The sequence below is a fragment of the Leptosomus discolor genome, chromosome 3 (assembly GCF_034619465.1).
Source record: "Leptosomus discolor isolate bLepDis1 chromosome 3, bLepDis1.hap2, whole genome shotgun sequence".
Lineage (NCBI taxonomy): Eukaryota > Metazoa > Chordata > Aves > Leptosomiformes > Leptosomidae > Leptosomus > Leptosomus discolor.
Window position 1 is genome coordinate 31,265,373 of NC_141393.1, and position 26,526 is coordinate 31,291,898.

At 36.5% G+C, this 26,526-nt stretch overlaps 1 protein-coding gene across 2 annotated transcripts in view; it reads right to left on the reverse strand.

Moving 5' to 3' along the window:
- SCFD1 (sec1 family domain containing 1) overlaps window positions 1–26,526 on the reverse strand; it is a 54,161-nt gene that overhangs the window by 15,210 nt on the left and 12,425 nt on the right. For both annotated transcript variants that reach the window (XM_086463521.1, XM_009948147.2), the window contains 13 exons: window positions 26,434–26,523; window positions 25,172–25,227; window positions 23,764–23,849; window positions 21,866–21,965; window positions 18,151–18,290; window positions 17,638–17,728; window positions 17,231–17,304; window positions 14,826–14,907; window positions 7,711–7,807; window positions 3,808–3,878; window positions 2,802–2,881; window positions 2,167–2,229; window positions 1,048–1,123 (listed from right to left, as the gene is read on the reverse strand). In XM_086463521.1, coding sequence (XP_086319647.1) covers window positions 1,048–1,123; window positions 2,167–2,229; window positions 2,802–2,881; window positions 3,808–3,878; window positions 7,711–7,807; window positions 14,826–14,907; window positions 17,231–17,304; window positions 17,638–17,728; window positions 18,151–18,290; window positions 21,866–21,965; window positions 23,764–23,849; window positions 25,172–25,227; window positions 26,434–26,523 — 1,106 coding nt within the window. The remainder of the gene's footprint in view (window positions 1–1,047; window positions 1,124–2,166; window positions 2,230–2,801; window positions 2,882–3,807; window positions 3,879–7,710; window positions 7,808–14,825; window positions 14,908–17,230; window positions 17,305–17,637; window positions 17,729–18,150; window positions 18,291–21,865; window positions 21,966–23,763; window positions 23,850–25,171; window positions 25,228–26,433; window positions 26,524–26,526) is intronic.

A 26,526-nucleotide genomic window follows, 5' to 3' on the forward strand; every position in this document is an offset into this window, starting at 1 on the left:
TCATAGTGAAATTCCCACAGAATTAATTTCATTGACTACCCTACATAAGCCACAAAGACAATTTTTTAAAACTTTTATGTGATGATAGCTGATACTTTTCACACGTAACTTACGTGTCTAACAGGATGACTAAACAAACAACGGCTATAATATTAACTATGTCAAAAAGGATGCACGCCTGAGGTGAGATTTCATTTTATTTAGTTCTGATATGCTGTCTTTCTAAATTGAATTCTGATTCTTCTGCTAATAATTGTAACATGTTGAATGATCTTTTCCATAGAAATCTTGATGTCAAAATATTACAGAAATAAGATTTTTAACTGTAAATATTTATTGCCATCTGACAAAAGTGCACATTGGAGAAAATAATGTGTCCTCTACGGGGAAGCAGGTTTCTGGGAACCACAATTCAAAGTCTGAGCTACAATGAGTTACACAGCCAGTGTCTTTTTCTTGTTTGTTTTCTTTTGGGGGTGTACACTGAAGTTTGCATGCAAGTTATTCTCAGAAATATTTTCTAAAGTAAAGTGCATATTTGAAGGTGGCCATGTAATTATAAGCACACTGATTTCCAAGCACATTTCAAGATTATGCTTGCTGTACATTACTTAGGTGGGAAAACTAGAAATGCCTGAATTGTAACTGAACAGAGGATGAACACTTTCAGCCTTTCAGCCACTCTGGAAGTTAATAGATGCTGTGCTAAGTGAAGACACAGAGGCATTTTTTTGTTTATGAAGGTCTAGTCTGAGTATTCCACAGCTGCTCTTTTTATAATGCTGAAATCAGTCTTAATCGCTCATACCGGAATCTGTCTCCTCACAAATGGAGGTATTCAAGGAAAACGTGAACATTGTTTGTTACTTGTCTAAAAACTGGAAACTACAAAGTCCTAGGTCTGTCTAACAGCAGAGGCTGATGTTTAGTTTTTTTACTGTACAACTAATTCTATTAATATGACAGAGGTACTAAAAGTTGTTTTTCCTAAATGTTCATGATGCTCATATGATAGACTTTTTTTTTTCTATTGGTTTTTAAACTTACTTGTTGCTTCAGTACCAAGTTCTTCACTCCTTCCATTACAAACTGTGATCCTGTATTCATAACACGTGAAAACAGACTGAAAAACAAAATAAAGATGATGCGTAAGACCTTTTTTTTTTTAATTTGCATTCTTAAGCTTTATCCTGACATCCAATTCCTATTAAAGTTGATGGGACTTAAGCACCTAGTTGTTCAATTTGTCATGAAATATATTCTGCAAACCACACAGCAACCAAGTGTGTGGGAACACACCTATAATCTAGCTGTTAGATCCTCACCTATCAACAGGAGCCTTGAGTTCTAGCCTTTGTAAAATAAAACTGTTCGATGATCAACTTCAGTAATGCAAGGATTTGAGAGCTCCTTTCAAGTGGGTGTCCTAATCACCAGAGTTAACAGAGATGCTCAGTGTCTCCAACCAACCAAACAGCAATTTTTCCAAGGGAGACAGCACTGGAATTCTCTCTAACCATACTGCGCCACAGTTCCTTGTGACAGTGACAGTGCATTCCTGAAAGTAAGGCTGGTGATGAGGATTCAAATCCTCTCAAGCATGGAAAGACCCAAGTCCCGTATCTTTTATCTTATGTGGGATGTATGCACCTTTAGCACAGTCACTGTCTTTTCATGTCTTGAAATAACTAACTACACCTTTCAACAGGCAGGCAGGCAGGCAGTCAGTCCAGGACATCCCCATGAAAAAGCAGTGTGTTCTTGCATCCCTGACAGTGCCCAAGCCCTGGAGAGAACCAGTTTCGAGCACACAGGGCTGTTCTTTTCTTCTGCCACTGACTAAATAAAGCTAAAAACGATGGCTCATAGATCCGCTTCCTGGTGCCAAATTCTTCTCCTATGAGAGAACACTTCATGTGCAGGTACAGATATCACTATATTAAGTTACTTCGTGGATTTAGTCACAGATCTTTATATTTTCTGGTGTGTAAGTCCTATGCACTGTCAAGGGGAGATGAGAGCTTGTAATTGTCCGCAACTTATAACTTTTCATGAATAGAGGAATGTTTTATCCTGGTCCTTGTATAGCACTAATCACGCTTTTCAGTACTACTAGAATAAGCTAGAAGAACCCAAAGGCTTACAGAAAATTAATCAAAAGCATACCCCAAAGGTTTAGGTGTAGTGTTTCCATAGCTGGCTGGAGCTGAAGCCATCTTAGTGAAAGCCCTGTGAAAGCAGGCATAGAAATCAAATGCTTATTTCATGTCACATACTGCTGTAGGCTGTTCCACTCTCGTCATCTGAAAGTGAACACACTTCTACTTTGCAAACTCTTTCAGCAAGAAACTATTTATTACATGTATCCTTCTCGTCTAGAAACACAACAGTTAGGGAACTGAAAGGAATTAGATTTTATACTTAAAAGACAAAGACTTAATTTTGATATGTATAAAACTAAAGTAACTGAGAGGTAGCAGGGCCCTTTGGTACGAACCAAAAAAACTTGGAGTCTGAACTAGCACAACTTTTGATTTAACTCAGTAAGTTGCCTCTGTCTTGGATCATTAAGTACACTACTATGACACGTTCCATAGTGTTCCGGCATTACTGGAGTTTTGTTTTAAAATAAGATTTGCATGTATTACCATACCAATGACAGCAAAAAATTAGGCCAAAATGAAAGTTTAAGGATAATCTACAATGCATGAGAAATAACACATAATTCTTTGATAACAATGCTGAGTTCTATAAAGTTACCCAGTTACGGCCTCATGTAGGAGAAAAAAGAAATTACTTACTTCCATTGCTTTATGTAGCTCAAAGGAGCAAGATTACAACCTGCATCTGTCAACGCTTTTTTATACTGCTCCAAATCAATCTGAAATTATGGAGAATTGCAAAGGGTTGAAACTACTCTTAACTCTCTGTATGTCCAAAGACAAGATATCCTTATCTAAATATTAAATAAGCAGTGTAGGGTTATCACATTAACCAAAATCAAAAAGTAATTAAGAGTGTTAATCCCACCTCCCACAAAGTATGAAAATATACTTAAAATGCAATTTGCTATGAGCAGCTCTCATTAAACTTAACATTATTTGTGGAATTAAACCCTGTGCGCTTTCAGATATGGGAACAGTCTTCTGTATCAGCATCTTTAAAAAAACCTGATGGAATACTGGTTTCTGAAAAATGTCCTAACAGCAAATGATAAAAATGAAGAGGAGTTAATATACATTTATAAGAATACTTTCTCTTTGCCCAACCCAACGTGTCTTTTCTACCACATAATATATCTAAAGTATAATAAAAATCTCCCTTGAAATTATTCACCACAAGTTGAAAAGAAATATTAAGAAATTGTTTCCTGAATTATTCAGATGTTGGCACAAGAAGCTTTTCTTCTTTGTTCATCTGCTAGTCAACTGACCCAATTATTCTTGAATATACAAGCACAGAGCGAAGAGAGTTATAATAACATTTTGTCTTATCTACATCTATGGAGCAGTGGAGCAGAGTAATAGAAAGCATGACAAGATGTGTCTTGCAGTAACTCTGAACTAAATACTTCAAAAGATAATCTTCCTTCTTACTAATCATTCATAGCCTTTGAAATGATGACTATTAGGCTTTGTGAACAGATTCCCTAATAATACTACAAAACTCATTTAAAGTTTTAAAATTTCCTGGGCTTTTCATGCTTTGCTTCAAAGAGAAGCAGAAATACCTATTTAGTGCCAAAATGATAGAGAAAAATCCTGTGTGGTAGAATTTGGTTTTGGAAGCTGTAAAGAGCGCACATACCTCTGAAGGTGCCTGAGCTGAGCTAATGTAATAGATAAGAAATAATCGCATTTTGTCTTCTGGAGTGCCCGCTGCAATGAAAAGAACAAAAAAGATTAGAAAACCCTACAATTGTAACTGTGCTGCTACGTCAATTGCTCTTCAGTAATAATATATAGGTATATTCAGATGTTTAGTTACGACAGTAATTGTTATCTATAACCACGGCCTTGTTCAGTGTACAAAAAGGCAGAAAGGCATTTAGCAATTTTATCAAAAATTGGGTTAGACTGGCTCAGTGGTTCTAACAGTTTACCTCCACTCCTCCCTTTTCCTTGTAGTGAATATTATTCCTCAAACAACAAACTAAAGTTATGCAGTGGCATTATGTCTTATCTTATGCGAGGGCTGCAAGCATTAGCAGGGAGTAAAACCATCAAAGAGGAGACTACAGAAAAACCGTAACAGTAGAAGCCACAGCACATTATTTTTTAGCTCTACATTTGTTAATGCAGCTCTATGGTTGACTGTACGGAAACACCCGAGGGCTGCAAAAGCACTTATGCAACCTTTTGGTCAGGAAAAAAATCCTGAACTTCCAACTTGCCTTCAGGAAGGATTTCACCTCCTCAGTCATTGCTTGTCACAGCACTTGCTGGAGAAAAACACTGCTATAAATTCTTGGGAAGCATTATCCACGGCAATCCAAATTCATCTCTGCCACATCAAAACCATGATGTGGCCATCCCTGTGTCAGACTATAACCTATTACAGCAGATTTTGAACATCATCTACCTTTTTCTAGAAGAGAATTACTACTAGTAAAGACCATTGTTTCAGATGAAGTTTTCAGAAGTACCACTTTTCAAAACAAACATTTCAAATAGTAATCCAACACTTCAGTAACAAAGGTTGATACCTTTAGAGATAGTACAGTATTTTCTAGAAATGTACCTTCTTGTACTCATAAGTAAGAAAAAAGATTTTTTTTTTCCTCTCCCTCCCCCCGCTTTGCTTTGGGGTTTTTCCCCCCCCTATGGAATGTGGTCCGTATCTGCAGGGGATCATCTAATCTAATCTGCAACTGTTGTTTATATGTGAGCATGTATTTAGTTTGGCAGAAGTTAAGAGTAAGTGCTGTCATAATGAACATTCATGACTTGGTACAATTTTTTCTGGGAAACAAGTTTTATTAACCTTTACCAAATACCAGTAAGCCAGAAGATCAAGAACTGAAAAAACTTTGCATTATCTAACCCAAAAGCCAGCTTTCAAGGTAGGTACCCACTTGGAGTTCATTTGGGTAAAAAAAAAAAAGCACTCAAACATTTGTTTCTGTAACTGACTTGGAAACTCGGTTTCCAGTTGCCAGTTTATAGCTTGTTTCAGTACCTCATTGATCGCTAACTTTCAGTTTCAACCGAAATACGCTGCCACCTGTTAGCATTTCCCTCGCTGGGCCTACTCACCATGTCTAAAAAACTCCCAGAAGGTTTGTGCTCACAGGAGTGTAAGTGGTCTTACTTAACACGTGAGCGTAAGTGATATTTTGTCTCACTACAAAAATACATTTTTTTTTAGAAGTCTGTGATTGTATTGTGTACACTTTACTAAATATTAAGAAAACCATTTTGATTGGCAAAAGTACTTTACTCTTGACATTCTACTGATGTAAACCATAGCTATGATAAATATCTGTAAGACCGAGGTCAGTTGCTTGTAAAATGTTTGCTTTTTTTTTTTCCTAGGTTACATAGAGGAGGGAGTGCTAAATTTTCCAAAGAAAACTTGGTAAACCCAGAACAGGACAATCTTATTCTCCACTCAAAAAACCAGCAGGCAGCCTTTAGGGCCACTGATTAACTATTAGAGCAAAGCAAAACCAGTAACTCCTGTTTTATCGTTACTCCAGGATATAACAATACCCACCGAACTGGGAGGCAGCTAATAGCACCGAGTGGTAGATTAGTACAACACAGTGAGAAACGGGAGGCTGAAGCCTGAAGCTACTAAGTGGTCAAGTCTAAATGCTTCTGTGATGAGCTCTGCAGATACCACTGTCCACAAAACAAGTATCCCCACAGATAATGCAAACAAGGAGTTCACCACTGGAAGAACTGGAATACTTGATGCATTATTCCTTCAAAATGTTTTCAGCTGGTATTTCTCAGCGAATCAGACAATAGGAAGCTGGCCAGTTTTACAAGACAGCATGCCCGGAAATAATGGCTGCAATTTAACTTAAATCCTTTTGTTACATAAACTTATCTTTAACCTAGGCAACGCATATGAAATGCTAACATGAACATCTGAATACTGAGCTTATGAAGGAAAAGCCTAGCTTGGAAATGTAATCTTTCTCTTGTATAAAACTTTGGTAATAGGAATGTTGACGTGATATGTCAGGCTTGGAAAATAATTTGCTTTATACTGCAATCTAAAAATGCACAGAAAATGTGGATTCAGGTTAAAAGGTAATTGATCCAGTGGGAAATACTAGCAAGCATAATATTTCTGTTTTCATATCCAAGTTCACGCAAACATAAAGCTGAAAGCAAAATAGTACATGGAAGTCCATTCTGAACATGGAAAAAGACTAGTTTGTATTGATGCTTAATAAAAGTAGACTATACATATTCTTATTAGCTTTGTATTAACAGTGAACGTCTGCACTGAATTACAGATTGATGCCTGACATCAGATTTTCTGAGAGCCTGTTAGTTTCTAGAGTCGTTCCAATATGAGATCTGCAAAATTTTAGCTCAGACTTCTACCAACCATGTACTATTTCTTCTATTGCCTGTTGATTCTGTAGCACAGAGACTAATAGAAGATTTCTTTTAAAAGTCAGCAGGATTTATATATACTTTTTCTATAAATACGAGCCATTATACAAACTCCAAGCAGATATTATGTCCAGTGTGTAGCTACAAGACTACACATGTAAGCATGCAGTAACAAAACATTTTCTTAAAGAGCACACTGGGAAAAAAAGCAGGAACCCTGGGTCTCCAAATGCTCGATGTTTGCCAATATACTTGCCAATATGCAGACAGGCCAGTGGTCATAACTTAAGTTCTACAGTCTTGCTCTGCAGGCTATTTTGTTCCAGCCAACTGGTGTCAGATTATAATGAAATCTGTCAGAAGGTTGTGACAAACCTCAGGTTGTGAGAAGTTGGAACGAGAGCTGATGCTATGATAGTATGAAAAGTTGAGAACCCATTCTGGTCCCAATCTTTTACAGAAAGACCCCTAGTGATTCCTGCTAACAGAGAATCTGAGTATCACCCAGTGGGTAAAGCTTTATTATGAACCACATATGAAAGAGAAGCTGGGATGCATTGCTCTTAGGCGATGAAAACAGATAGGCCACAGCTGGGTCAACGCATCCAAAACTTCAAGTGAGTCTCTCAGTGAATCGGCCAATTTTACGTTCTGCTTCCCTTCTCTCCACCTTCTCCCATCCATCCTTTTCCTCACACAAGCAAGAGGTACCTACATGACAACCCCTTGATCTAACCAAATCCTATGAAATGCCCTTTTTCACTCTGTTTGAGAGGTATGTGTGTGTTGTAAAACACGCAGTAGGATTTTAAAGAATCGGTATTATTCGTATCACACAATTCCACGCTACACCAATACATACTGCAGAAGCACAAAAGTTGAAATATTTTGACCTTCATAAACAAGGAGCTCGGAAAGGATTTTAGTGGAGCTGTAAAAGTTGCCAATATTTTGGATACTGCTCAACCGAAACACTAAACTCTCTAGACTGCTACTAAAAATCAATAAAAAGCTGTTTTGTTTGCAAGTCTTGCATAGGTTGCACATAAGCTCTTTACCAAGCCTGAAGCTCCAGCAGGTACAGATTTACTGTATACCTTAATAAATTTTATACCAAGTTCAGATTTAAAGTACTCACCATCTGGGTCAGAAATCATGTCCAGAAGAGATTTATCCAGAGTGGATTTGCTCATTATTTTTTCCTCATATTCAAAATACACATCCAGCTTTCGACTCTGTTTAAGATTAAGTGTTAGGGTTAACATGTAAATACTGAGAAAGAATATTTATTTCCTCTTTAGAAAGGTATATAGTTTTAGTTATCAAGACTGCTTTTTAAAATTATTTTAAAATAAATTTTGAGTAAAAATAACTAACGCTTGCACTGTAATATGCTTTTAACAACTCTCAGAAAATTGACACTTATGCAATTCTCAAAAGTGAAAACACAAGTTAAGCAAGGGATGCCTGACATGCAAATATTAAACTGGAAGAGGAGCTTTGTTTTCAGCTACGGGTTTGCCATAGCTGAAAACTACATGCCATCATATACAGTGTTTTGATGTAATAGGAAAAAATAATGGTCAAGTGAATATTATGTCAAATTTATGCTGAACCTCAAGTCTCTCCGTCAACGAGGCAATTACTCTATGCAGATAAATGTGGGAAATTCATAAATACATTAAGGCATCATCCCAGAGAAAAGTTGGCAACTGCCAACTTGGGCTGGTATTGAAATAACTACCTCAGATCAAAGGCTTGCAATAATTCATTCATACCAAGATGGAGGACACACAATTAGATTATCTTGCTGACACTGGAAAAGAAGCCTCTCATTCTACAATGACACACATAGATCAAGTTGTGAAAATCCGTTTTTAGGGAGGATGGCACAAGGACTGCACAAAATTAATGAGACAAAAGCTTTACGGGAGACATCGCACAGCTGTGCAACGAAAGGCTGCATTGCAATCCATCTGCACTAACAGCCAGGCTTTGCTCTCCTCAACCATCATATAATGAATTTACAATTTAAGACAGAAAAAAGCATTCCAAAAGTCATTTAAAAAACTTCCATTACACCACAGATCATTACAAGCACCTGCACATTAAAATGTAGCATCACAATAAATGTTACTACCACCCATCTTACAAAACCTTACTGTCTGGTAACTGATAGTTAATCCTGGTGTTTGGGCACATTCAGCTATGTATTGGCTCAGAGAGGAGACCAGCAGAGTGGATCTCCACCTGATGGCCTTGGAAGTGTTTCAGCTCCACATCATATGCGTTGGGAGACTGAAATGATATTGCCAGAGTGAGGCAAGAGTCACCAGGGCTTTTCGTGGGTCAAGAGACTCAGGAAATTTTGTCTGATTACGCCGAGGCACGTAAAACTGCTGTGGCACCTCCTAACCCAGCGCAGCGGTCGTTGTAATGACAGTGACATAAAAAAGGTAGAAGTCTGGTTTTCACATGCTTTTGAATTCTACTAAAATTATTCCCGAGATCACAAACAAGAAAATCAAATTTTAAAAACCAGTTATTTCACTGCCCCCAAAATACAGAAAAAAAAAAAAGAAGGAAAAAAAAAAAAAGGTACTTCTCTAGCCTAAGGATATTGGGATATTTCATCTGAGTATTGAAAGTTTATTAAAAAAAAAAAAAAAAGAGCTGGAGATGAGAATACAAAATAAAAGAAGAGGTAAGTGACAGATTATTTTAATATTGAAAGCCTTCGGCAATCAGCTTACAATACAGATAGCTATACAACTTTTCTATTGCTCATTCACCATCTACTGAACTCATTGAGAAGAGCAGTTACTTGCAGAACAGTAACTGAATTTAAAGCCTTTGTGGAAGCTTGTAACGACAGCTTATAAAACCAATTACCATGAAGAGTGCTCAAAAAATGACTACTCACTACTTTTAGGGGCAGAAGGACATCTTGTCATAGTGACTATGGCCACATATAAGGTGTATGAAGTGATAAAAAAAAAAAAAAAAAGGAGCTAGAGCTTCTTTCAAGCTCTATTTACCTTGAGCTCATGTTAGAAGAGTAGTCACAGCCAGCTTTTGCTAGTTATGCTACTGTAAAACCTTGGATTAATCCCATATTTAGCCAAAGTTAAAGCGATTATCAGTGGCTATATTACACTAGTTTAGAGTCTGAATAGAACTGAACTACCAGTCATTTTCCAAGTCCTTACTTCAGATGCAATTTGGTATCCAGCACATCAGACATGTTCTGGGACTTCAATTCTACAGCATCTTGGAGACTATCTGCGTTAACAGTTTCCTTAACTCTCTCTAGAGAGATAAAACAATTGGAAAGAAACTACTACATTTTTTCTAGTCTTTCTATTACATTCACTTGCTTTTTGTGCTTAAACTATATTGGTATCTCCTTCGATGAAGGCAAATTCAATGTTTTTAACTTTAAAATATTTTTCCCAGACAAAAGGCATCCAGCAAACAAAGGATTATCTTGAAATGTGGAAACTTGATCCTATTAAGATAAATATATTATTGTTGAATTTGGCAATGCCCATATTATCTTAGCTGGTGATCTGTTTAAAACAAAATTACTCAGATGGTATGTAAAAAATGAACAACATACAAAAAAGATTCACTAATTCACTGTATTTGTTTACAGCTCAACTTTTAAATAAAATTATGCGATTCAAACATGAGATACTTTCAGTTGTAAGAAGACTTATAGTTGTTAACTTACTTGGAGCACAAACTAGGTAAAATTATTCTCAACCACACACAACTTTATGACCGTTTGACTAAGACTGCTGAACAAAACAGACTGACCGCAGCAAAGAAAACTTGCTGGTTGCATGTATTTGCTACACTTTCAGCCTAAACTGAAACATTAATGGTAGATGTACCTTCATTCTTTTTCAAAAATTTTGGACAATTACTTTAGAAGTGTGAACTCAGCACTCTCTAGGGAAAAAAAACACCCCAAACTTAAAATCCTAAAACTTCAGGTCCTTTATTTCTGTCCCTAACCTAACAGGGACATCAGAGATAAGCGGCAATACAAAATTTTTAAGACTCTCTTTTTGATGTATCAAAAGCACAAACTAAAGAGATGGATCAATACAGTGAGTCTATTCAGCTGCTTCTTTACTAGATAACTTACGAAGGCTACTAGTAAAGATGCTAATTAGGGCAATATTTTTCTTATACTGGTTTACTAGGAATTAGACACCTAATCAGATTTCATATGGATTACTGAATTGCCTTAAACACTACTAGTTACCTTTTGACAGATTTCCCAGATATGCCACATCAATGAGACAGTTACTTCCCGAAGAGCCAACTTGTCTAAGTGCTGATAAGAAGGAGATGTCCCATTTAACTTAAGTAAATGCAATTTTGCTCACTCAATGGCAAACTCACAGACATGCCAAGAGGAAAAGCTGGGCAATAGGAGCTAAACAATCCTGTAGACTCAAAAAAAGAAAAAAAAAAAAAAAAAAAAAAAAAAGAGAGACAGCTAAGAAGAGGTTCTTACGGGTGCCAAACTGGCAAGCAAGGTGAAGAAGAAGAATAAAAAGCATAATAAAATCAAGATGCATTTACAGTTATTGCCTTTCTGCCTCCTGCTCTTGATTTCCTACTATAACACCCTGTTCCACATCAACCTCATTCAGGAGACCTTTCTGACTGCCAATTCGGGGACAGGATCCGTATTGCAGTTAAAGTTGCTACACAAAATTCCTTCTTTTTTAAGCAAAGAAGTGGAAGCAGGACTGATTGAAGTCTCCTAGGGGGATCATTTTTGTACGGACTTGTAGGAGGCTCTCCTATCCTCTTCACAGTACAAAGGTTCCTCCTTTTAGAAAGGGAGAGAGACCATGCAGAAGAAGAGAAAAGAAATTTTCTAAGAAATTACTACTGGGAGGAATTTCTCAAAGATACCGACAGAAAACGACCAGAAATAACATCCCCCAGAATGAGTGAGGTTGGTCAGGTAATTAGTGTGCTTCAAGAGGAAGTGTCTCTTCAAGAAGAAGAGAAACTCTGGGAGAAGACTAAAAGTGGCAGCTACAGCCTGTTCCCTTCAATTGAACTGCACAGAATGATGCCAGAAAGGTCACCGTAACCGATTTCACAAAAAGCTGTTGTTTACTGGAACATTACTCAATTATCAGTTCTGAACTACAGAAAAACAGCCTGGACCACTGTGATATATATATTTCACAAACACATATCATTTCTGTTCACATGGTAAGACAAAAATGTAACCTCATTTAAAACAAAAGTCGAACAGTGAATGCCTTTACAAAATATGAATTTGATAATTTGAAGGGCTATTTGGCAATCCCAATAATGGAGTCATTCAAAGTATCAGGCCTTGAGATCAAGCAAAGGTGGATACACAATAAGAAAATTATGTAGGCTTTAAAAAAAAAACCAACCCTAAACCAAACAAGTGTAAGTAATTTAAGATAGATAGTAATTCACATAAAAATCTGCCTCTTCAATTCATATGTATAGAGTTCTAGCAAGGTGTTATCTAATCGACCCCTTCTCGAATTAATCATTTTAGCAAAGTGTACATGTACACCTTTTTTATGCCATGATTTAACATACTTCAGTAAACCTAGTATTCATATGAGAATGACATGCAAAGACAAGCATTACTTGAAACTCTAAAGCAGCTAGAGAGATACCTGTAATTCTAGTCCTAAATCTGTTATGTCTTGTGTACACTCCTTCAGTCACCAGCTTCTTCAAAGAAAAAAATCAATGCAAAACAAGGGCACATTTGTTCTAAGCACTGACAATAAATCCTTGATGGTCCACTTCCTGAAAAAAGTGATGCATTCTTTCCATTATTTCACTAAACACTTAGACGTGCCAGAAAACTGCCAGGACCCCTAAGTATGTGATTAATTTCTGGTTTCCTCTTGCTGTGTCTTAGAAAATGCTCCAAAAGAATGTAGAAAGCAGCTGTAACCTGAACACTGAAATATGACCACAAGAAAAATTAAAGTCACTTAGCATATCTAAAGCAGGTCCTGTAGCATTCTTTGCACTGATTCTCATATATGTAGTGAAGAAAAATGCTCAAATACTCAATGTAACCAAAAAACATAATGGAAAAAGCAAACAGTGTATTTTAAAGTATGAATGTGTTTCCAGATTACTTTAAAAGGGAAAATATAGTAACCTGAAGAAATGCATGGTGCCTCAGCAGCTCCTCAAGACTGAGCACTTGCCAAAAATTTCTCTCTCACCCTAATCTGATTTAATTATTTAACTGTACATAAAATGTGTTAACCACAGCCTCAAGCTGCCATCAGAATTTCTTTAAAAAGTACTGGCTGAAATATTGTCCTTTTTGAGAGTATTTTTGAGGAATCCATTAGGTAGCATATCATCCTGCACATTAAAATTCCACAGCTCAAGATAGAAAGGTATTTTTATAACACTGGAGAGTGAAAGAGGGGAGAAAACAGACAGAACAGAGCAGCTGGAAGAAACTTTACATTTTTCAGTGAAAAGGTTTTAGTGTAGGTAAATTCCAGCAGAAAAAAACATGTGCTTCTGCATTAGCTTAAGATAGTTTCTTAGATATCTGGAGATGAACGACATGATTCTTTCTGCATCAAAAGAAATGATGATACAGATGCACATATCATCAATACATTGAAGAAACTGCATGCCCATTTTGTCTCACAATCTTCTTTGACAGCTACACAAGAAGAAGGCAACGAGCCCGAGTGCTTTGCAGTACCAGAATGAAGAATCATTTATGAAGAAATGGATCACCGCTCCCTGGGAACTCTCTAATAGTAGGCTCTCTGTCAGAGAAGAGAGCCTAAGGGCTAGCAGAGTGCTATAGCAGAAGGGTCCTATGGCAATTCCTTCCACCTCTAGGTATAACAGAAGTGTGTCACTGTCACCTAATGGAGAATGAACAAGTGCATCTGACTGCAGTCCATTGCCACTCAGAGGTCACTAGCCACCAAAACTGATGTTATTGCCATTCCACATCCTGCTCTGCAACCTGGCTTCCATCCAACAAGCAAAATATAAAATACTACTGCCTCAGGCCTGCCATTACTGTTTCAGCATCTTTCTTAGAAAAGTGAATTTAGAGACAAGACATCAAATAAAATATTGACACTGTCAACTTCTATTTTTTTTCCAATGGTATTAATGTACTGCTTTTAAATTGCTAGATATGAAAGTTGTCATGCCTAATACTGCAAAAGCATATAAACTAGCCCCTACAGTAATGAACCACACAGAGACACACCTATATCTCTTCCGCAATTTTTAGAAATATGTAAAATTAATTTATTCATTGAAATTCAGAATGAATCCTTTGTTCATTTACAGTACTTAGTTTAAAAAAATTCAGTGGCAGTAATAACTGAGGACAGATCTTATGCACTTTACAAATGTTAAAGTTAGCTTCAAAACACATAGCCTTCCATGAGTTACAGATAGCATAGGGTAAAATTTCCTAACTCTTGATTTTCAGTGAGACTTGGTGCTTGAATCACTTCCAAAACCAGGATTTCAGTGTTTCTGAAAGCCTCATCTATAATTTCTGTTCTCATACGGTGAAAACAGACCCATCTTACAAGTTACCCTCGTTGTAACCATGGTCTTTACTGGATACTGAAACAGTCTGCAAGTTCTCTGACACAAGAGCAGCAGACTTAAACAGAAACGAGGACAAGCATCCTTCTGAAGTGCTTAAATTATGCACAGGACATATAACACAGACCCTGCTGGAAAGACCAGTTTCATAACTTGCATCATTATTGCCACACACCTCTGGGGATCATTTTCGTTGGTGAACAGTAAACAGTACCCTTCTGATAAACACATACAGAACAGAAGATTGCTTAGACTGAAGTTGTAACTTCCCATGACGCATCTCTACAGTAAATGAAACACTTCCATCATAAACTTATTTTAGAAAGACTTCAACCCACAATAAAGTTTGTGGCCATCGTAAAAAAAAAAATAATAAAAGAGACTATACTAGTAAATTCTGATTAAAAACCCACTTGATATGCTTACTTTGCTTTCTGGGCAGAGGCATTCAAAATTCATTCCCTTTCACCCTTCAACACTAAGTAATGTTATACAGTGATTTCTGTAAAAGACAGCACAACACAGAAGGCTCACTTTCTTATCTTACTTCACCTGCTCAAATGTGTTTCTCCAGGTATGAAGCACTACTGATAGAAAACTGGAGTTGGAGAGCAATCATACCTTTATATGCTCCAAAACGGCTGTTGCGACATTTGTATGAAGATCAATGAGCCTCTTCTTTTCCAGAAGTTCTGGAAGAGAGCTGAAGAGATTAAATACAAACTAACCTGCTGAGTTGCACAGTTACTTGAATTCTACACTGTTGGTACAAAAAACCAAAAAAAAAAAACCCCCCCAAAAAAATCACAGAATCATAGAACAGTTTGGGTTTGAATGGAGCTTTAAAGATTATTACAATCTAAAATTACAGAATACAGTAGGATTGGAACTAAAAAATTATGAAGTAGATGTAATGATTCTCGTAACAGAAGGACGTTCTCCACACGTAATATAGTAAAACAGGTTTTTTACCTTGACCAACAAAAAATACACACAATGTGGGTAATTTAATATTCCTATTGAAAGCCTATGAGCAACAACAGATGTATGGCCTGTTTACCTAAACAAATTAACTACTAGAATTGTAGCACATATAATGGACATTTAGCTCATGTCCAATACATATAAAAGTGTCAATATCCACCAAATAATAAAATCTATCAAATATTTATCAAATAATATCAAACAATAAATATAACAATAACAATAATAATAATATATGTCACACAAACACAGAAGCTCTGGATGTCCTGGAATTTGCCACAGGTCCTTCTGCATAGAACACAATTCTCTGTGCAGGATTCATGATTGAAATCCTTCCTTTTGTGAAATGAGAAACTGAATGGTTAAGTTTACTGTCTGGGAAATGCACTTAAGGTGTTATGACCTATATGATTTTCACTGCTGGCACTCAGGCACCACATGAATAAAAGGCTGCTGAGGGTCTATACACTTTCATATCAAAAAGCACCCCAAACAGTCAGTGTCTTACTCAGTTTAACAGTAAGTGGATGAGAAGGCACTTAATGACATTGACTACATGTCCTGAAGAACCATGCAGTGAAGTAACCATACTTTCTTTCCTCCTTTAAGGAATTATAAAATCAATGTTACCTATGAAGATCGGCCATTAATGACCTTATAGCTGGAAGGTGATTAGTACTGCCTTTGTAAAGGACTGCATTTAAAAAAAAGAAAAAAAAAAGACAGGAGATCCTCTATGTTAGAACCTCGGTTTTTAATTACTAATAGATATTCCAAAGTCTTTTAGAAATTGTAAAGCGCAAGACAACTCTGAAGGGCATCTTCTTCTTGCTGGCAGATGATGGACAACAAAACAGCAAAGCTTAGTTTAATTCTTCCAGCAGAAGCAGACCTAAATGGAAGCTATTAACAGTATATGGACTTCTTGGCATAATCCTGAAGATTAGAGCTGAAACATTTCAATAGGAGAGTTTACTGCGTTACACACTTCTCCGAAGGGGGACAAGACCTTCCTTAACAATGCCAGATTACAGAAAACAGTCACACAGAGGCTAGCTGAACAGTAAAACTTCCTGATGAAGCTTCAGTCATATGATTTTATTTCTTTTGCTATCAGTTCAAAGCTTTTGATGCTTGTCACGTTCATACCTCGCTGCCTTAACCTGAAAACCAGCACCCCAAGAAGTACAAAACTTTAAAACTTTATAGGGGGAGCTTGGAAACATCTGGTAGCTTTTCTGAAACTGTCTGATCCATCACACATCCTTTGTAATTTCAATCAAATTCTAACCAGCGCATAGTGTACAAAACAACTTTTAAAACTCCAAGAGACAACTAACTAATGCAGACACATGCTGGATTTCACAGGACACTGGCATATCACCCCATCTATCCTCAGAATAATTATAATTTCTTCTTCCTTCTGATTGGGGTCTTCACAAAAGGCAGCGAACTGAACTTCTTCTCCAAGGCATCAGCGGAATGAAAAAAAGATTTACAATGAGGAACGAGTCTAAATCTCAGACTTTGTGTCACCCATGGTGGCTAGGTCTCCAAAAGCAGGAGAGTAAATTTTCCATGCAGAGTTCTTAATGACTATAATCTTGCCAACAGATGTCACAGTAACTACATTAATCAAAATGTAATTAATTACACACTGTGCAAAGCAAGCAGATGCTTCAGGAAGTGGATTTCACTAACAACGTTTTTAAGGAAGGAACAGAGAGTAGGTAGTTGGGTTTTTTGGTGGAAGAATGTAAGCAAATCTATGATGCACTTCGATTATTCAGCTCTGCTGAGGAAACACTCCAAAGCCACATGTAGAGGGCTCACACAAACACGCTGTGGAAGTTAGATGTGCAAGTACTTGTCTAGGACATTGCATTAAACTACCAGAATTATAAAGCATTTAAACTCTATTATTAAGCTGAATAGCCTACTTTTAATATCCTTTGAAATAAATAGCTTTAAAAGTGAAATGACAGAAAGAATTAGAAATGGTTCCCAACTAATTAAACAATAATGCATTACTGACTACTTACCTGACAGCTGAAGTTAGCTTAGCTGTATTATCAGAAAGCATACTTATTGCTCCTTCATCCTCCCCTTCTATACCCTAGGTTTTGGGGAAGGGTTTGGAAAGAGGAATAGTCATAATAAATACAAAGGTAACACATGCAAATGCAGTCAGTGCATTTAGAACATATTTTCTTATAATGGTATCAATGTCTGGATTGTGTTTTACAGTTATTACAGAAGTTATATAAATGTAATGCAAATAAACGCAAGAAATTAAACCTTCTCATGAAATACGGTACTTCTAGACCGTATTATGCCTAAAATTCAGCATCTGCTGACAATTGTTGTGTGTGGGGTGACAGAGCGGGCTAAGCATCTCTACAAGTCTTATTATGCTTTACATAAAGCACATACAGGTGACAAAACTTACCATGATACTTTTAAGTCTTTTGACTTCATCTTCTTGGGCTCTGTAGGATTCCAGTTCTTGCTGAACAGACTCAGCTACCTCTGGAAAAGGACTAATGCAATAGTCTGCATTAGGCTCAGTTAAATCAACAAACTGAGACACTAGAATCAGACAGGTTGCATGATAAAGATCATCATGAAAACGTTTTCAGAAATATCAATACACAAATCATGCAGCAGTATCAAATCAGAAAATAATGACAGCTTACTGTAGGTTTACTTAGACTTTCTAATATATATTCATGGCTTTCAATATTGTTTATATAATCTTGATACGAACAGTTTTGCGCTCTGTAACAAAAAGCTAACACACAATTAATATGGACAATGAATATTGACAATGATCATTCCTAAAAAAATACAAACTTCAAAAATATTTTCAAAGAAGCTTAAAAATAGAAATACCACAATATGAAGAATACCTAAGAGTTTATATTGACTACATTAATAGAAACTCTGTACCTGTACAGCTTACCTGCCCTTATGCTTTTGCCAGAATTTATCAGATGCAGTTAAATCATAGGACTTTTTATTTTTTTTTTTAGGTCTAGCACCTGCTGGAGAACTTTCCAATCCTGTTGATTCTTCCAAGTTAACTCTGTTCAAATGGAAATCCTAAAAAAGAGGAATCTTATGTAAATACTTGACAGTTTAAAATTATTTTATCAGTCTTTTATACTCAACCAATTACCTTCTAGAATATTTTCTATAAAAATATTAACACAGCTATTTATCAAAATTTCATAAAAGGGCAGGAACCAGTTTTCTAACTAACTAGATAATAACAGCAGCAATGCAAGAACTCCAAAATTACTCACATTTATTGAAAAAACACCACACAAAGCAACAAATGTTAAACAAAGACATCTGATTGATTGCATGTGAGACAATCTCCTGACACCGAACTCTGAAGACTGTTTTCTGTATGGAGAACAAATTATTTCACAATAACTGAGCTCTAACAACAGATCAAAATGTAAACTAAAAAAGTACTAAAAGCTACCAAAAAATAACAGTAGTTTGTGTTGCAGATTAAAAAAAAAAAAAAAAGTTTCTCAGGCTGAATTTCACTTACACACAACTACAGTAAATGTATCAAAGCTGCAAAGAAGCTCGTGTCATCAGCCAGAGGAATATCCACTGCCAGGACTATTTAGCTACACCTTCACAGCTCCTTCCCTATTTTTTTTAAACACTAGTGAAACAGTGAATGCATGATAAAGCATCAGTTTGCCACAAAGCTGCTATTTCTCCATATAGTTAGTTTTTTGCTTCCACAGATGCATAAACTGAGAAACTATACCTTTTTTTGCCAGATGACACAGTTATGCTCACGTAGGATGTCCGCACACTGCTCCCTGTACATCTGGTTCTTTCCCCCATTATTTTTGCCAAGGACAGTTGTGTATTTTCTACAGCACACATATTCCCTCTGGTTTTCAATAACGATTAACAAGTACTCTACTTGCTGACTTTATTCTAACTCTTTTCGAGAGCACTGAGAATTTCAAAGGTCCTCTTTGCTTGGCAAATAACGATAAAGAGAGTCAAATCTTCAGCTACACAGAATCTGCCACTAACCTTCTAGAACAGTATTTTTTCCAGAAATAAATCTCCACTTTATCATGTTCATTACAGTATACAGAACTAGATCACTGTAAGTGAAATTGTCAAATAAAATCTTAAATGTTTCTAATTATCCCTTGGCAGAGCTCACACTTAGAATGAAATACTATAAATGATCCACACCAGAACAGAAACAAAACCAAGCAGCTACTCCAAGGAAGCACACACAGTCAATAAGCAGAAACCTCACCTTACAAGACATGTTTAATGTTTGAGCAAAAAAAAAAAAAAAAAAAAAGTATTTTCAAGTATACATGTTCAATACAAACTTAAAGGAAAAAAAAAAATTATTTGATTGCAAATGGAGCTGTAATTTTTAAAGGAGATCTATGTTGTGGTTCATCTACATTTTGGTTCAATTTAACTCACCAGTGACCTGAGTACCAATTTAATTTTGCCAAGTGGTAGAGTCTCCTTCCCTGGAGATACTCAAAACCTGCCTGGACACGGTTCTGTGTGACCTGCTCCAGGTGAACCCGCTTTAGCAGGGGGTTTGGACTACATGATCTCTGGAGGTCCCTTCCAACCCTGACCATTCTGTGATTCACAAGGAGTTCTACCAAAATGATTCTTGTCGATTAGTGTTCCTCCTTTCACCTCCCCGTTTTGTCTTTATAAGGCTTTCTATCCATGCCTCTTGTTTTCCTGTATCCATTCCTGAAAGGTTTTTTTATTCAGAAATGGGAATCTCTTCATACAAGCCTGTTTATGTGTAGAAACACCACCATTATAATCTAAATGGATGCAGCACACAACTTTGTGGCTGGGTTACCATTTAGTTCAACAGCCCAGAGACTGGGGTGTTGTAACTGAGAGCTTAAATGAAAAACAATTTATTTGAAAGTACAGTTTACATAATCATCACCTTGGTAACACTTTCACGGTTACAATTCATGGCCTTTTAAAAGGCTACTGTGGTTAGTTTATGAAATATTATGCTCAGTACATGAAGAACCTGGCATGCTTGCCTTTAAGGTGAATAACTTGACTGGTTTTGAAATTAAACTTTTGCCCTTGACATGGAATCACAGGCCACTTAGTTACAATTTCACTAGACAAATTCATAATCCTATCAACTTAGTCAAAAATTAGATGCAACCTTTAACGAGTTGTTCCAGAGAAACTACTGAAGCCTGATGCAGTACAGATAAATAACCAAGGATCCTCAAATCATTCTTCTAGAGTTATTCTAATACGCCTCCTATTTGTAGCACTAGTTGTCCTCAGCTTCCTCTACACCTTTGGTGCATCAAGATGCACAAGGATCAAAGATGCCTGAGGCCACCCAACACTACCTTCTCTATCTGGCAGCTGAGTAGGAGGCATGTACACAGAGCTTTGCACGGATTTACTATCTAGTAAGTGTGCATTTGCTGATTAAATGGTCGGCAAGTAACAAACCAAAAAAACCGTAGACCTTGTGCAACAGCATTTACACCTGTAAAAATTCTAATCTGGGTTTCCATCCCCTGCTCTTTCACTGATTTCCAAAAGAAACCTGTAGAAATTCAGTACTTCTATTTACAAGTCTCTAGCCAGTTCAACAGTTACTGGAGAAAACACAGCGTAAACTACATTTTTTTCATATATGCCTTTCCTAAAGAAAACAGGTCAAAAATGGTTTATTTGTAAAAAACATCCTTAAGTTTAAGAGGAAGGAACTTTTCATAAGGAATGAATTACAAAAAAATAGAATTTACAAGAGTCCTAAACCACCACATTAGTGCTAAAATATTTTCATTGTAGCAGTGCAAGTTTCTGGACAACACTGCATGTATAACTATAAAGTTCATAACCAACTCAGTATACAAACACATATGTGCATGTTTTACATATTCCTCTAATGGTCTCAATAATAAAGACAAAATATTTCTCAAAGCTAGATATAGAAATGATTTGCATGACTAACTCTACAGCATAAAAAAGCCTTCAGATAGTAAATATTCTTCCTCGTATTATTTTTTATTATTTACTCTGTAACTACATACGAAATGCAATGTAAATAATATTTGCTTTCATTTTTTATAAAATAAACTTGAGGAAATAGAATTAGTTTAAGGCTACCTGAATCTCCAAAAAATTATTTAAAAAAAAAAAAAATCTATTTTAGATTCCTCGCAATATGGTCATATACCACTTGGCAACTCCATATTGAACACCTACACCAACTCGTGAAGAAAAACACAAATAGGTATTTTTAGAAATCCAAACTAATACTAAAATCAGTTTAAAACCTTGTTAAAAGCATTTATTTTTCAAAACCGAATTGCACTTAACGATGTTTGAAGTTTACATAACATAAAAGATCATGAACTACTGAAGAAAAAGCTAGGATTGCTGAATTACCTATCTTTTGATATTATCAAGATCTCAAATTTTTAACCATTTTAGAAGTTATTGCTAAATAAACCTTCTAAAGAAAAACTACCAAGTTGTTTCTTACTAAACAACTTCTAAATAAAACAGACAAAACCGAGTTTGGATTAAGAGAGAATCTGGTACTATGTTTAATAACAAACTGAGTGAAAAAACAGTTTTGGTAACAAAATCAGATTTATTCTTACCAGAACATCATGCACTAAAGCTTGGTATGTCCAAGTATGATGTAGAGGAGTTGCTAAATCTATGTTTCTGTCAACAAGGACTAATAGGGGCCTTTGGAAGCTGAAAAGATGACACTGAATTAGTACTTCTTTAAACAAATTTAGAACACCCCATTGAGTGATATCAGCCACCTTCTACATCATCTTTCAAACTAAAAGCCAAACTGCCTACTGTGGACTTCCTCCAGCCTTTCCCAAAGCATCTGGGGCTGATCACTACCACAAATTCCATGAACCACTGTCTTAGTAACGATAAAAAGATTATTTTATTTTGTAATAAGTGAAATTGCCAATGCATAAATATTGAGCAGAAGTAAAAACACTAAACAGTAACTAGCCTTTTAGGTATTAACTAATATCTCCTTGTGTGGATACACAATGAGTTCCAAACAACTGTTTGAGTGGGCAATATTCAACCTTAATCCCTGTTGTGTACCTCAAATATAAAACATCTCTCTCAAGGTTTTTTAATTTCATTTTTCTCTTTGCTTATATATGAAGACCATAAAAAAAAAAAAAAAGAACTTCTGAGACATGCTGTGGTAATTCCATCGATACTCAATTTTGTGGAACAAGAATGCAGACAGGCCTAAATGTCTGGGGTTATGGCTACATGAAAAATGTATAGTGAAGACAGGAAGGCTGGGAATTGACAGAACATTATCACAATCATTTCCCTTAAGCACATTAATCTGACAGTAAATGTGACGGCTAAATTACAATGTATTTGAACAGAGCAAAAGCATGTTAATTCCATGCTCTGGATTTCCTTACAGTAAGTATTTTCATGTAATATATAATCTCAAGAGCCTCAGTCACCTGATTCTGAAAACCGAACTAAAGATTTGAAGCCATTTAACTGGTTAAAAGTCCCCATGCTTCCCTTTCCTTGCACTTTGATTTTCTGAGGGTAATGATGCTATACTATCAGGAAAACAAGCCACCCCTCTGAAGGAAAAACAGTGGTTACAATTTAGTTCCCATGAAAAAGAGGAAACTAGTATTTCACAGCTATTCTCTCTCCTAATACCTTTCAACCTCATTCCATTTTGCCACCCTTGATGCTTTTCTGTTTATCTAAGTTCTGCTCTTCATTTGAGATAAAAATACTATGACTATTTCATACTCAGTTCAGAGATCGTAACTGTTTCCTTCAACTACAGTCTTCCCAACATGTTTCCTCACCTTTTCATGTACAGCATAAGCTCCTTTAATACACTTTCCTAAGGCAGCCCGTGGAGTCTTCAGCTATCTGGGGGCTACAGTATACACGGGAAGCAAGCATCCACAATATCTTTTCTCACCCCTCTCTTCCCCTCAAAGGATTCAAAAAGTCACAACTTCACACTCCTTAACTATCTAATTATCCAGGTGGTAATCCTTAAGTAGCCTTCCTCTGGTAGACACAGTGATCAGCTGAGAAACACTTGGTTTTGACATAACTACAACTGATAACAGTGCTCACCTGAGAAAATGGGTATTTCTTTACTTTTAATGGACTAAAGGTTGCTAACAGCTATCTTCAGACATCCAACTGCATATCATGGTCCTGTAAACTGTCAGTATTTACAGGAGCTTGGTTCTTGCTGGGTTTAGAGGTTGAACAAAATTACCTGTTTTGTTAAATAATTTTTGTCTCACTGTCCTAGGACTGCACACTTACTAGCTATAAGTTTTCAAAGCAGTTACGCTAAGAGATTGAAAAACTCTCTTAAGAGTATATAAATTCTTTTAATACAGAATTTGAACCAAATTCTTGTAAATACAGTTTTCAGTACAGCGGTGACTTTTCCTAATGAGATATTTCAGCCAACTGAAATATGAAAAATAAAAATACATAGTTATTACTAACACCATACCTGAACTGGCCAGCTCCAAGTGTGTCACCTGTAAAAAGACTGTTTCTGGCATCTCTTAGATTCTCTCTGAGCTTCTTGTCTAATTTCTGAGGAGGGGAAAAAAAACAAAACAGCTTTTAAAAAACCAACGGTTCCCTAAACTCTTTATATAAAACAGAATAGGGTTGGGTTGGAAGGAACCTTAAAGACCATCTAGTTCCAACCCCCTGCTGTGGGCAAGAACTCCTCCCACTAGAGCAAGTTGCTCAGAGCCTCATCCAGCCTGGCCTTGAACACTGCCAGGGAGGGGGCAGCCACAGCTTCTCCGGGCAACCTGTGCCAGTGTCTCACCACCCCCACAGGAAAGAATTTCTTCCTAATATCTAAACCAAATCTCCCCTCTTTCAGTTTGAAACCATTACCCCTCATCCTATCACTACCCTTCCTGATCAAAAGTCCCTCCCCACCTTTCCTGTAGATCCCCGTTAAGCACTGGAAGGCCGCTAGAAGGTCTCCCCGGAGCCTTCTCTTCTCCGGGCTGAACAACCCCAACTCTCTCAGCCTGTCCTCACAGCGGAGGTGCTCCAGCCCCCTTATCATCTTTGTGGCCCTCCTCTGGACCTGCTCAAGCAAGTCTATGTGATCCATATGATCAACATTTAAAGATTTACTGTGCTGGTTTTGTAGTTTATACCCTCTCTCTAAAAATGCAAATACCAAATATTTTTTAGTAGGAGGCACCAAGAGGGAACCACAGCAGAAGCAGCAGATTGGGCTGTCAGACACCACCACACTAGGTATTTCATAAAAATGAGATTACCCTCAAAAAGAATGCATGCACACTGAATGCTTAGGTTTACTGAGTATTAAGGCTTCCCTGACAAAGAAAGAGTGAGGAAGATGGAAGAAATGAAGCACAGTGACTCCTAATGAAGACAGCGCTGTAGGGATTTTTTAATTGTGATTTCGCTTTGTAATTTCATCCCTACTTGATGATCAAGTTCAATGTCAGTTTAGTCTGATATAGCAAAAATGCCTTGTACTTATGGGTTTCCCAGTAAGATAGATAAAAACTTCGTACTAAGACACACAGAAAAACCCAGGCCAGACAGCCACTTTTAAAACTGTGTATGCATAGCTTAATGGTTGTAATTATAATGCCTGTCAGAAAATCTTGGTAAACACAAGATTAGGAATGATTATTCATGTTTAAGTTTCTCATCAGCTGATTCCATAATATTACAGTTTCTACAGACGAGTTCCATGGAACTGCAATCAGAAAGGAAAACTGGTGTATCTTTCCAGTTTTACATTCTTCATAAGGAAAAGGATACAATGACACTAGATCTCTGCCTAGTATTGACAGAAGTAAACAAGGTATTAGGAAAGTTTTAAAACAATGACACTTGTTTAGAATATAGTTTCTTACCACTGCCACCATTTCAGCTGCAGTTCCTCTTGAGCATCTGATTATAGGAATAGCTCCTAAAAAAAGATATATTGACTTCTACTTGCACTACAATTTTCAGATTATAAGTTAGGGTACTTTTCATAAAACAAATTTTTAGTAACATTCTGAGATTATATTTTTCAAGCAGACAATATAAACATATTAAATTTGTCTCTTGCAGGCTTTACCTATGAAACAAAAAAATACTATATAGAAACATTAAAGTTTTATAAAAGTAAGTGAATACCTCATACAGGAATTTATGAAAAGTATAGTGTACACTAGAAAGATAGCTCATGTGCTGTGGTGGGGACAAACTCTCTCATACAGAAGCTTTAAAAGTTAGTTTCAAAAGGTTAGAACTGCCTTGAAAACAATAATAATAATAAGTACTATAACACCACCACCACCACAAGATATCAGCTACAACTCACTGCAAGGTAACAGTATTTTCAAAAGCACATTTTCCATTGGCTTTCAGGTTTCAAAATCTTTAGCTACTGTTTCTCACCTATCTATACAAATACAAAAATTCAAATACCATGGAGTTGAAGTGACTGAGTAAGAGAGATCTAATTTGTATCACACTAATGCTTGAAAGAACTCAATAGGCCCAAGGGAATCTCTCTTGACCAGACTGCCCCACAGCATTCCTACAAGGAGAGCTGGGGATCGCTATCTCAGACTGACTGATTTCAGAGAGAACTTAGATTAAATGTCATCTCTATGAAAAATGTATGAGCTAAGCATCAAGAAAACTCACAATAAAAGAAGTACATTTAATATATCTTCCTATTCCTTGTGTTATTTCAGCTAGATCTTTGCAGGGCTTGTGTGAGGGTGTTTTTTTCCCTTCTTTTTCTGTGTGTTTTTGTTTGGTTTTGTTTTGTTTTGTTTTTTTGAGAGCTACCAATCCAAACTCAAAGCGCTACTGATCTTCATTGCAAACTAGGATTTCGTAAAAAAAGTGAATCCAAACCTTTGCATTTAGTATTCTTCTCCCTTTGATACTGAAGACTACGACTCAACTCCCATGTAGGACATGTCTTTCGCAGTGATGTATTGCAGTAATTTGAGCAGGATCATTAACCCACCCCGCAAACTATTAAGATTTCTGGCACAGATCTAATTCTGCCTTTAACTTGCTATATGAAACCACTAAACTTCTACGTATCTCATTGAATATGGATCTTTTCTAAAACGAAAACATACAGAAAATACGCTAGCATTTGAAAACTTACCAAGTGTAACAAAAAAACAGAAGAGACTATCAACAATAGTGTCCATTATAGTTTCCATTTCTGTGTCCGTTATATCTGGTCGGTTAATGGCTA